At 34.8% G+C, this 13453-nt stretch overlaps 1 protein-coding gene across 3 annotated transcripts in view; it reads left to right on the forward strand.

The window, feature by feature from the left end:
• The window catches only part of Msrb3 (methionine sulfoxide reductase B3), a 197678-nt gene that overhangs the window by 161642 nt on the left and 22583 nt on the right, over positions 1-13453 (forward strand). For all 3 annotated transcript variants that reach the window (XM_063255081.1, XM_003476108.5, XM_063255082.1), the window contains exon 6: positions 8259-8356. In XM_063255081.1, coding sequence (XP_063111151.1) covers positions 8259-8356 — 98 coding nt within the window. The remainder of the gene's footprint in view (positions 1-8258; positions 8357-13453) is intronic.

Here is a 13453-nt window from a genome sequence, read left to right on the forward strand (position 1 = left end):
TAGGAGACATGACTTGAAGTAACAATACTTGGTAATGAGAGCCTAACCTAGAATTAAGGTTATAGATTCATTTCTTCAGCTGTATTTATGTACCTTCATGTCAAAAAGCAAAATGTATTTCAAGGATCATTTACAGTGTTACACCTATCACTTTTAGTTTATTAGACCACAGGATAGACACAACAAGAAGCAATTTAAGCATACACTATAAATTATTTTAAAAATTTATTTTAGTCTTCACATATCATTTCTATTCAACATTACTTGGACATATTTATATATTTTCATATCATGCATTTTATTGCAGATATTGCAGGAAAAGAGTATTGTAACTTTTAAAGAAATTTGAAAAACAGAAATATGAGATAAATGGGAGCAACACCTAGAATGCAGATATCTTATCCCTGACACCATTTTGGTCTGGAGCCATCAATCCTGTTACATAATCTTTCCCTGCCGGGTATCTAAGAGTAGTAGCTTTTGTTTACTCTCTTTCCTCTTCATGTGCTTTTTAACCTAACTCTAATTGTTGAATTCATCAGTGTCATTTCAGAATTTATTTAAGTTGTTTTTTCTATAGATTTTGTCACTCTCCTGTGCCTTCAACCTTAAACATTTTTGTCTATGGATTCTGTTCTTCTCCTGTTTCTTGAAATACTCTCTTTTATTTGCTTCTACTATGTACTCCTCTGCTCAACTTTCAAATATCTGTATGATTAACCTCTCTGCTTATATTCATCTCCTACATATCCTTATCCATAACCTTGCTTGTATGTTCTGATCACTCTCACATCTGTATGTCTGGCTTCGTTCTGACTTCTAAACCTGCGTATCACTCTACCCCCAAGCAGTTTCACAAGAAACTAATGTTATTATTTTCCCTATAAAAATGTATATGTTAGCATTATGTAGCTAATCATATAACCTTAAATCCTAGTAATAATTTGATGCTTTTCTTCTCCCTCAGTGTCCCATATGTATACAGTCATCAGAATTAATGAATTCTACTCATTAGCTATATTTTTGCACCTTAATCTCAACAATCTCAATAATCTCTCAAGAATCCTTCCCCTGGGCTGGAGGTTTAGCTGAGTGGCATAAGCGCCTGCCTGGCAAGCATGAGGTTGAGTTTAATCCCTGGTACCAAAAAAAAAAAAATGAATCTTTCCCCTAATTTCCAATTTTATTGCAAGTGTTTTCATTGAGAGCAGTAACAATTCTATTCCAGTACGTAGTTTTCTATCTGATATACTTGTTTCCATGCTCCCTCTTATTCCTCACCTTGCAGCTTACTTCTAGAATCATCTTCCTAATATACATATAATAATATCAGTAATCTGTTTGAAAACCTTCAGTCAAAATAGCACCCAGTAACAGTGCTACCCCCACCTAGAACTACTGATTTTCTTGAAAATAAAATGAAGAAATAAAATAACTTTGTAACCAAACTAAAATTAATGCTTGAATAGTACATTGCATTTTAATTTTATTAACATTTCTTATCGTTGTAAAGTTTAGAATTATAGACCTATGCTGATTTCATTTATCTTCTAACCTTCCTAATTTTTTTAAGCTTCTTAATTTTTATGACATGTATTCTTAGTATCACTTTTATTTCAGGTACAACTTAATAAAGCTGAATGAAACATGGGGGAGTGTTTGCAAAAACCAGTGGTTTTCTTTTTGTCATAATTATGTTAATTCCTTTGTCTTGACAAAAATAGTTTGCCTCATGAGATTATTGCCTGTTTCCAGTAATGAAATCATGTCATCCACATAAAAGGGATATTTGCCTTCATTTTTGCAATGACAGGAAGGCAGAAATATAATAAATTTTTAAATAATATGAAGCAGTCAAATCTAAAGTTGAAAATGTTTTCTACTGATTGAATAAGGACAATAACCTTACAGAGTTTCCACATAATCAGTTTTAGCCAGAGCTAAATCTGAGCCAATTAAAGCTGCTAAACTTTACATTGATTTTAGTATTTTCATCAACGAAATAAAAAATAATGTAAATGTGGTTAGTAGAAAAATTGCAACTTTAGGATCTGTTGCTTATATACATATTAAATCAGGACCAAAATCTGCAATTTATTCTTTTAAAATTTCAATTTCTTGTTCAGGGTGATACACTGAGTAGACACATTTGTTTATTTGCCTGCCTTCCAGAGACCCCTTTAAAATGAGAGTCAGAAAAATAAGAGGAAGAATAAAGGAAAGAGAAAGGACCCACTAAGAAGAGAGCTGAAGTAGGATAAAAGAGTGTTGAGGAAACAAGGAAGTTTAAACAATTTTTCCAAGAAAAGAAAGGACAGAAGTGCATTAAAGGGTGTAACTGATTAGAGAAAGCTACGCCATAATATATACAAGAGTTTTTGCAAACATGCCCAGAAGAATTACAAAAGAGCTTAGCACTCCAAATTGATGAGAGAAAAACAGAGGGCCGACAACAAAATGCCTAACTGAAAGTCTAAAGAATAGTTACATCAGTTTTACATTTTCTTCATCTTCATATTTACAATGGCAGCTCATCAACTGTCTCCAAGAAAATATCTAGAAAGACTGCTTTCTTAAAATATTAACAGCCTGCTTAAGAGAATTGGGCTGCTACTGAGGTGCAGTACTACAGAGTAAACAATCCCCTTTCAGGTCTTTAGGGAACTCCCATCTCCAAGCAAAGAGTGACAGTGTTCCTAGAGCTCCCAGGTAGCTTTTCTATTTACAGGCAAACTTTATTTGCTAAGGAGACAAACTCATTTTATACCTGATAACAGAGAAAACGTGTATCAGACAAGTAGGGTAACTGACCCAGGACTCTATTCTAAAATGGGACTGTAAGTCAAGGATCACTACAGATATAAGAAGGAAATCTCAGCTTGAAAAAACAAAACGAATCAACAGACAAACAAAAAATAAGATAAGGGAGCAATTTTCCCAGAGGAAGCAAAGATGTTTTGGAACATACTAGAAAATGTAAAATAAAACAACTATCTCTATCCAATTCATGTTCTCAGTGGTATTTGAAAAGACATTTCATTTATACAGTAAGAAAAAGACCAAAAATAACATGAAAAAAATCACCAAAAGAAATATTACAATGCTATTTATATAAAATTTTAAACAATAAAAATATTACATGTTTATGGATATAGACATGTAGAAAATGAGTCAAAGTATAAGAGTGGTACATAAATCCATTATCTTTCAAGCATCCAGAGATAGGTGAGTAGGGAGAAAGTTGGAGTCAGATCTGGCTATAATTAGAACATCTTTCTTTGTTGGAGAGAAAGAAAAAAATTTGAAGCAGCTATAGAAAATAATGTAAGTATTTGTTAAAGATAGGTAGTTAGTGCTGTTTTTTGTCTATTCTTAAAACACTTGTAATTAAAAATTCAAAAGTTAATATCCTGAGTAACAGAAAAATTTTGTACACTGTGTAATAGTCATGCACAAAAATAAATGTGGCACACACTTTAATAGTGATTCAATAAAATATTTTTTTTTACTTTAGGCAGCATGGGATTATAATAATCAGATTGTGGAGAAATAAATACTATCCTAACTATCTTTAGCTAATTTTTGTATTAGTTTTCTGCTGTTAGAATCTATAGGAAAACGCAGAACAGTTAATTATGCTTGGTAGTAGAATAGAGAGAAAGCAGTTATAGAGAGGATGAGGATGTTAAAGCAGTTTCTTGTTTTGTTTTGTTTTCCCCGGAACTGGGGGTTGCATGCAATGCCTCTGCACTGAGCTACATCTCAAGCCCTTTTAGAAATTTTTAAAATTGTGAAACAGGATCTCACTTAAGTCACTAAGTGTCTAACCTAAACTCACACTTGAGATCCTTTTGCCTCAATTTCCAAGAGTGTTAGGGCAGCAAAGGCAATTTTATAGAGTAGGATGTCAATCAGTATCATCTCAAGCTATAGGATATTTATTTTTCATGAGTTACATAGTGTTTTGGAGCACCTTTTATGTAGTAGGCACTATTTTAAGTACCTAATGTGATCTTGCTACATTGGCCAGTCTTGAATTCCCAGGCTCATGTAATTCTTCCATGTAGGCATTAGTTTAGGTAGTTGGAAATACATTGGTGTCATAGTTACTATTCTCATTGCTGTGACAAAATACTGGATACCCAAAGTTAAGGGAGGAAAGATTTATTTGTCTCAAAGTTTGTAGAAGTTTCAGTCCATAGTTGGCTGGCTCCAAAGCAGGGCAGCATGGCAGACAAGCAATGCAGAGTAAAAACAGCTGTGGCAGGCAGAAGGTAGCAACACAAGCAAGCAAGGGGCAAGATAAGCCTCTTTCTGTCTCATATTATGTCTAGGCTGTTGGGATTAGAACAGTGTCAAACAGATCAGTGAAGATTTAGTAATCACCCACCCTTAATCCTAGCACCCTTAGCCCTAGCATTGTACCATAAACCAGTCACATACTGTAGATTCAGCCACCTCTGAAAAAGCGCTACCTATGACTGCATGACATCTAGGCATGAGTCCTAAAAATTGATGACCAAAAAAAAAAATTCCCTTTTTAAACTGAACTTACATTCAGTTTAGGGGCAGACAGAAATGAGATTTGAAAAGAATTAAAAATAATGTAAGTATAAAAACTTGGAAAGGGGGAAAAAAAACTTGGAAAGGGGGAATATAAGTTTGTATATGAATGATAAATTTCCCTTGAAGAAGAAATCAATAAGAAGAAATAAATTCATAATGTCTAAAACAGCATTATCTAATAGTGGGAATATTCTGTGTCTGTGGATATTATCGTGGAAATGTTCTAAGTGTGTCTGTGCTGTCTAATATAGCAGCATAATATATATGACTGTTGAGAACATGAAATGTGACTCTAGTGACTAAGGAACTGTAATTCAGTTTAAATTTAAATTGTACCATGTGATCAATAATTAGTATAGTGGCCAGTACAATACAACATAGGTTTAAAATGAACAAATCAAGAGATAGCAACATAAGCATATTTTTAAAAAGAATTAAATAGGAAATCTATTAATCATAGTTGCCTGTGGGAGGGTAAAAAATTGAAAGGAAAAATTTCATTAGGAGCCATCTTGCACTATTTGACTTTCTACGGCATGCATATATTTGTTTGATTACTACTTAAACTTTTGGAAGACTAGATTGCAACCAAATGGGACTTTGAAGGAGAGTAGAGACTCATCCTTTTTAAAGTGAGATAAAAGTTATACTTGAAATGTCAATTCAAGTGAATAATTTGGCAAGAATCAGGGATCTAAGCTTCAAATAATTCTTGTCAGCAGGGGGCTTTCATAGAAAGTTTCATTGTTTTGAGGTAGCTAATAAGGAAAATTACGGTCAGGAAGGTGAACAGATTTTAGCTACAGAAAAACTCAAGGTTTCAAATTTTCAAGTATGTTTCTAGAATCATAGAGCACTACAGAAACATTGATCTGCATCTCCCACTTGTTTTACCAAAACTATCAAATAAAAATCATCATTTTTAAGCCATTGCCCATGCCTGACTGGGATTCATTGTCTTCAAACTTAGTTTACACTTGAAAATTATAAAATATTTGTAATTATGTTTCAATATAATAAATTATTTCCATGAGTAGTTTCTGCTGTGTTCCAGTGACTGCTCATATAGCTATCTTACCGAAATTTCTAGTTTTTATTTATGGGAAAGGAAAGAATGTAAAGGAATTGGAAGTTATATACCAATGTTTGTCAAATTAAGATGAGAGGAATGAGGGCTATACTTTCTAAACTTCGTCCAGATGGATTGGTTTCAACTTATTACTTGTTTCTAATTTGAAAATATGTTTTAAAGATTTTTGAAAGGAATAGATAGAGTTAGGGAGATGAGTTTTTCTTAAGAAGAAGTTTGAAAAAAACATGTAAATTTTGTCACCAGAAGTCTACTTTTGAGAGCCATGTCATTGTTCAACTACAGATTTGAGTGGGTTCAGAGCTAAATTATGGATAACGGTGAAGTAATCCTTTTTACGGCAGTCTTTAAAAAATTCCATTGTAGTGTGGTTGGTAGCAAGCATCAAGGAGCCACTCCTCATAATTTGGATCACTTACTCTTACGTTAGAGACATAACTGAGCATGTCCTGGATTTGCTTCATATTAGCAAACGGAAGAAATCCTGAGTTATAACTGCAGATTGATGTGATCTGATGATTAAATAAAACTGAAGCAAAACAGATCAGTTGCATTTGTAGTAACTGTGTTTATTTGCTCTCTAGAAATAAAAATTCCTCAAGGGGAGAACATATTTATTGAAAACATGATATTCTTGAGACTAGTATACTAATATCTAAGAAGTACAGTTTATATTTTTAAAAACAAAATGATAATAGGCCCAAATCCAACCTCACCATATAGAAACAAAAGGATGTATTGGGAATGGACTGAGCCCACTCTGTTTATACAGGTTTTCACATGACTTTTCTTTTACAAAGTACATGGAATGCATCCAAAACAAATAATGTTTTGTTAGATGAGTAGACCAAAAGGAAAAGCCTACAGAAAGGAGGATGGATGATCTTTCTTTAATGTCAAAACTGACATAAACATACTCCCCTCCCCCAATCTTTTTACTCAAGATAATTTTCTCAACAAGACGCAGATTGCTTCAGTCTTTGCCTATCACTCTTTGAAGCACTGTCCTTATTATTAGCAGTGGGGGCAGGGTTTCCTTTGAGGATTTTTACAGCAGTGAAGAGTTCCTCCTTTAAATACTTTCACATGATGAGGGAATTCCACTTTCAAAGTGCTGCCATCCCTGTGGCTTCTCTACCATAAGCCAGTTTATTCTTGGATGAAGGTCCTTCTTAGCTCAATTGTCATACAGGACTTTCCTTTCTGAAGGATTCTCTTTCCATAGAGTTTTGTTTTTTTCTGAAAAATTTAGGAAAGCAACTCGGCAATGTCCTTTATTAACCTTGTTAGTGATATTGGCCATGATTCTCTTTTAAAATGTATTCCTTCAAAAGTGATTCAAGGCTTCAACAAGGTGGTTTTTCTCGTCAGTCTCACTGATCAAGAGTTCAGTGACATATCAAATAATAGGGAGAAATTAGTTTCCTTGAGAATGTTAATGAATGTCAGCATAATATACTTGTGAAAAGTTAAGAGTCTAGAATGTTGATGATTTTCAAGTGGTTTGTAGGAATCTTGATCTGAAATTTTGAAAATCAGATTCTTTTCTTTATGATGCAAAAGGACACTGAATTTGAAGGAATTTTGAAATACTATTATTAGTTTTTGGTTTTAGTTTTTTTAAGTGTCTCTTCCAACATGGAAGTAGTTATTGAATGTAAAACCTGACTGTACACTCAAAAATTTGTACAAACTGGGCATGGTTGTACATGCCTGTAATCCCAAAAGTCTGGAGGCTGAGACAGGAGGATTGCAAGTTTGAGCCTGGACAACTTAGCAAGACCTTGTCTCAAAAAAAATAAATAAATAAATTTCAAAAGGGCTGGAGATGTAGCTCATCCTGAGTTTAGTCCCCAGAACTGAGTTCAGTTTCTAGTACTGCCAAAAAAGAAAAACAAATGTGCAGATTTGGTGATCCTCTTTCCAACAAATTTCTTAAATTGTGAATTCATTTTTTAAGTTATTAGAATACATGAGAATTGGAACAATACCCTATTCAAAAACTAGTGCTGAGGAATGATGCTCCAAGACTTTTTCCTAAGAAGTGAGCAATCTTCTTCCCCATGAAATATAAGTTAGGCTGTCCGATAAATTTGTCCCAAAAATTAGATTAAGATGCAGACAACAGGATATTTATCTTTTTATACTTCAATCATCCAAAGTACATCTACTGAAAAAGCACACTTTCTGAAGAAACTGGAGTAGTTTACAAGTTAGCAGACCAATTGACTGTGTTTTGGAAAATGTCATAATGGAAAATTATGAATAAAGGGCAAGCAGAAGGCTTCAGGGACTCAAGACAAGAGAAAACATGGTAACAAAGAGATTTCTAAGTTAGGGGATGCTTTAAAAAAACTGTTGAATGGTCTAAAATTGTCTCATGAAATACAAACCCCTAATATAGCTATAATGTGAATGTGAATAAATGGTTATTCTTTAAAAATAATTGTATCCTTATGAAATATATTATTCTTCAGCTTTTGATCTTTATTTTCAGGTTGAAAAAGTTAAACATGAGTCATATAGTAAGGACTTGCATTATTTGCTTAGTGTGTCTTCTAAATTGCATTCTAAGTTGTCTTTCCTCGCTTTTCTGCTTCAGGTTGGCCCTCGTTCCACGATGTGATCAGTTCTGAGGCAATCACATTTACAGATGACTTTTCCTATGGGATGCACAGGGTGGAAACGAGCTGCTCTCAGGTCAGTTAACCCACCTGAAATCTCAGTAGGATACTCATGGCGCTGAAAACACTTTCAAGACTCCTAATTTTACAAAATAGAGCAACCTAGGTCATGTAACTGTTCATTAGGACAGACAAGCCCAAGGAATTCTTATCAAAGTCTGAATGATTCCTCTATCTTTGAGTGTTAGAGTTAGGGTTAGGATTGGAAGTTGGGTTAGGGCCTGTCTGATGAAAGAGCAGTCCTTGGCTTCAACACTATTAAATAGTATTAGTAGGAAAAACAATCTTCATTTGATTCAGTGTCACAAGTTGTGGGCTACTCTTGGGGCATCTGAAGATTTTATTTATATGGTCTTGTATAACATACTTTTTTGATAATCCCTATGGCCCTGCAGTTCTCTGTATCCACTGTTCAATCCTACAATATAAACACAATCAATGGAGACTCCAGAACTGGTTTTCCTTGGGTGAACATTAGAAGGGAAGTTGAAGAGACCTTGTAAAAGCAGTTTATTTAGGCTAAGTAAGGGTAGTGGGATTATGACATAAAGTAATTCTTTTATCTGCTTCTCCTGCTTCACAGACCTATCCTCATCTTCAAGGATGTTCTAATTATTTTTTTCAGTTCTTCTCTAAACAAATTAATGCTGGCTCAAAGGGAAGACATTAACACATTTTGAAGAGGGTACAAGAATACTTTATTGAGAACCTTAAATATGTGGGCATTTTGTGCTTAAACTCAGAAATATAGCTATTTTCATGACACAGAATAAGAATAACAGTACATTCTCTACTAGACATCCTCGATTTCCCTAATCTGCTTTAAATAAGTGTAATGCACAGTTTGGGAATTCTGGCATTGACATTCATTAATACTAGAGTGTTCTGTCTGGAAATGTCTGTTGCATGGATCAGAGGTAAAGGAGGCACCATCAGGCAACAAAGTGATTGCCACGGATACCTCCCTCAGGATTCTTCTGCTTGCCCTTTATCCATTTTTCTTTAACTACCTCATCAAGCACAAGATTTTAGGGAGTAGGTGGCATATTTACTACCTAGTAGAGAGAAAGATGGGTTTGAACCTCACCATCTGGTGAATTTCTGTTTTCAGTTTGTTTGTTTGTTTCTTTAAACAAGGCTGGCAAGTTTACTGTCTGCTCAATATGAGAATCACTCTCTAACTGGAAAAGCATATTGTATCTAAATCTCATTTTCAGTTCACTCTTATTCCTCATAAATGAGACTCTGATTATGATAATGGCATTTTTGTGATGCTAAGTTTCATCTTCAGAGACTAATTTAATTGAACTGAGTGGAGCCAGCATAACAGTATTTCGGGAAGCTCCCTGGGTTAATGCTCCCAGTGACCTTGTGAGGTAGGTTATTTTCAACTGAGAAAACTGAGGCATAAACAAGGCAAATAAATTTAGGTAATAACATTCATTGACTAAGTTAAGACTGGTTCAGTCCTATTTCCATTTTTTCTAAGAAGTTTTAAAAAAGATATGTTCTGTAAGAAACCAAGCACGACACTTGATCATGGTTAACAGACGACCACAAGTATAGGAGAGATTCTTCACTGCCACATGAAGGAAAGACCCTGTGCATCTTGAGTTGTGTTCCAGTCATATTTCTTCCTTTGCTGTTCTACCTACTGAATTGAAAAATTGCATTCTGATTCTTTTTTCCAGAAAGCATCTTTCTAGTCAGTGGTGAGCACAAGTATCTTCCCCGGTCACAACCATTTTCTAGCAATTTTCAATTACAAACAGTTTTCCTTAGTTTTATTTATATTTTCAGCTCGCAGTAAAATTCATTGCTTTTATTCCAGTTTTACTGACTACTGTGATTAATTGTTTGACAGCATCTCCCTAATCCTCCAACCCCAACCTGATAAGCAACACTTTGACAGGAGTTTAAATTCAGTGCAAAGAGGTAAGATTTGCATGGTCAAAGCTGGAGTCAGTAAAATAAGTCCCTCCTGGAAATACTTGGGGAATTCTTCCTTCTTAAGATCAAAATTCTACATCTGGAGTAAATGGGAGACTAATAAATCATTTGCCTTTTTGTAATAATCCTTAAGAGAACTGTCAGATCCCTGAGTTTACCCTGGTAGGGTCTATTTGTGACTGCTGCTATTGTTACTTGAATCTATGGTAGAGTCCTTTAAGTTTGTTTTAGATCATTATTAATTTGTTCTAAGTCAGCCAAATCAACAGAAAGGTAAATATCCACCGATGCAGTTTTTGGTTAAACTCCAAACCTTATTAATCTTCTGCAGATGACAACTCATATATTGCTGATGATTAAAGATACCCATGTGTTACAATAGGGTTTCAAAATCACAGCCCATCTCTCTTTTTCTTGATCTTTCAGTAAAATCATAATGCTGAACTGGTGACTTCACAATCATTTCCTTAGCAAAAGATTAATATCACAAGCACAGAGGAAAAGGGCCGTTACCTACACACAAATGTCTTCAATAATAGTGGAAGAAAACAGAATACTACTGGCAAAGTAAATTGCATTTCTTCTTAAAACTATTTTCTTTCTCATCCTGCCCCATGTGCCGAAGTGTAAAAATCCCTCTTTGAAAATGCTTCATGGTATAGATCAAACACTTAAGAGAAAATGACAATAATAAAGCCCAAACATCCTAGGAACAAAACCTTCTAGGACAGTGGGAAATACATCAGTGCAGAAATATGTAACTGTGTTGAATGTACTATTTGTGTTTCTCAGGCACATGATTGAGAATTGCAGTCAGATTTTAAGGAATTATGTTAAATTTGATGCTCAATCACTTTTTTTTAGGAGGTCCTTTCATTTGGTTCTCTGTAGATTCTTGCCAACTTTTCTGAGTGAGAGACTTTGATGTGAAGGATTACTGTGGGAATTAAAATTTTTCTTTTAAACCATTATCTCATGGTTCTTAAGTGAGGACTAGAATATTCAGATATGATTTACATTTACCTGTAAAATAAAGAACTACATAATCATTAAAAATAACTTTCAAAATACACATCAAAAATTCTATCCTGAAATAAATCATTAACAGCAGTTTTCAGAGATTTCTTCATCGGGCAACCAGTTTGTTTCAGTTACAACCAGGTGTGTGAGGGATTCCCAACACATTGCCAGTTGGCTGGGGCAGGAGGCAGAGCTTGTGGGCAGCTAAGGAAATGGTGCATCACTGACAACTTTCATTCATCATCCCAGCTTTGGGCCAGGCTAGAAGCTGGAAAGAATGGGCTCCATGTGCTTTCTCCCCTGGGAAGAGCCTTCAGTGCTTGTACACTTTAGGGGAAACTGGGTAACAGCTGCTGCAGGAGATGGTGTGTACTAGGGAGGAAGCTCACACAGAACTGTGTGGTTAGTCTTCCCTCAGACAAATGGCCTTGCCACTTGACAGGCAATGGGTGGGCATGCATGTGGTGGTACAGATTTTATAAATGAATCTCAATCTATGTTTTGAAATGTTCTGTCCTTGATAACGTAATTTTGGTGCAGATCTTTCAGTACATCTGACAATCACCATGAAACTGTCACTGTCATTTTTGGAGGGATTAGCACCTTTTCTGAAAATCTCCACATCCATTCCCAACCGGTTTATTTGTTCACAAGTGATTTTTGTTGCCTTTTCCTAAATATATTAACTTTTCCTACCTCATCCCCCGCCCCCAGCACTGTATTTAGAATCGACGTTTTCATTTCTGTTTAACCAGAAGACTAGTTCCAAATTAGGAAATGAAACAATAAATTGAAAACCAACTCAGCTTAAGATTGAGTTACTTTAATTTGGATTTTTAAAAAATTATTTAGGAAATAAAGAGCATATAATTCATTTCTAAACAATTCTGAGTATGTCTTTACTACTCTTTGTTTTTGGAGTAGTGCAAAAAGAACCATTTTTCTCATTATTCTCAAGGAGTGATTAATAAAGGGAGACAGTATCATTTATTTTGCTCATGTAGGTACATTTTCTACACACACACACACACACACACACACTAAGGCTCTGATGTGAAAATTTTACTTCTCAAATGTCAGTGATCAAAGTGCCAGAGCTGCATGTGAGCCTAATAATTGTGTGCATACACTGGTCACTGAGAGCATTAGTTCCTGTTGACCTGTACCCTGGCTGTTTCAGCAAGCAGAAATAGGTTTTTTCCTGTGTCCACTGGGTAGGCATATGTATTTTTACTGGTGCATCGTAGCTGCTGATGCCTGAAAATTTGGCCTCAGTTGTTTCTAGAAAGAAAAAGCAATCTGAGATGTCAACTTTGATATTACCTAAACTTGCATTGAATGTGGTAAAAGTAATGCAAGATTTGCTTTTTAGGACTGTTTCATACTTTCCAGGTGATAGATCAAATCATTTCAGGGTTTGATTTTAGTTCTTTAGCTGACACGGCATGTTGGCAGTAAAATAAGAATGCACTTTTAACATGGAAGTGCCATATAGTCAAAGTTGCAATTTGTGCTATTTATTAATAAATAGGGAACTCTTATGAATTGAATTTAGCACTTTCAATGGGGAAACTTAAATAAACTCTCATTCTGCTTCTTTCCATTGTAATGAGCATTCTCCTCATTTCTCTCTTACCATCTCCATTTGGTATCTCAGCTCCAATTCACTGTCAACTCTTACTCTCTTTTTCTGTACTTTATAAGCATTTTATACACTGAGCCAGCTTAGTGAAAATTAATATATCATCTACAGGCCTTTTTCAGTCATATTCTTACCTAAATCTTGATTCTCCCTCTTCTCAAAATGTTTTCCCCTAGATTTTTGTTTCAGGTTTTATTTCCAAAGTTATCTCAGGGAGGCTTGTACCTGCAAACTTTGTCTTGTTAGTATCACAATACCACATTTTTCCTCCTTAGCATTGATTTCTACCTACCATACCATATAGTTCACTTACTGTCTTGTGTATTGTCTGTTTCTATCAGTAGGAAGAAAACTCCTTGAAGTCAGGGACTATTGTTTGTGTCTCTGGAGTCTAGGATGATGCTGCATAAATGTAAAAATGAATGGCAGTTTTTCATCCCAGCCTTTGGGTTTTGTCACATGAAAAACAGTATGTTTTCATGAATGCAGTGCGCTAATGTC

Source organism: Cavia porcellus, unplaced genomic scaffold, assembly GCF_034190915.1.
Source record: "Cavia porcellus strain 051 isolate PalLab524CR breed Dunkin Hartley unplaced genomic scaffold, mCavPor4.1 scaffold_8, whole genome shotgun sequence".
Taxonomy (NCBI): domain Eukaryota; kingdom Metazoa; phylum Chordata; class Mammalia; order Rodentia; family Caviidae; genus Cavia; species Cavia porcellus.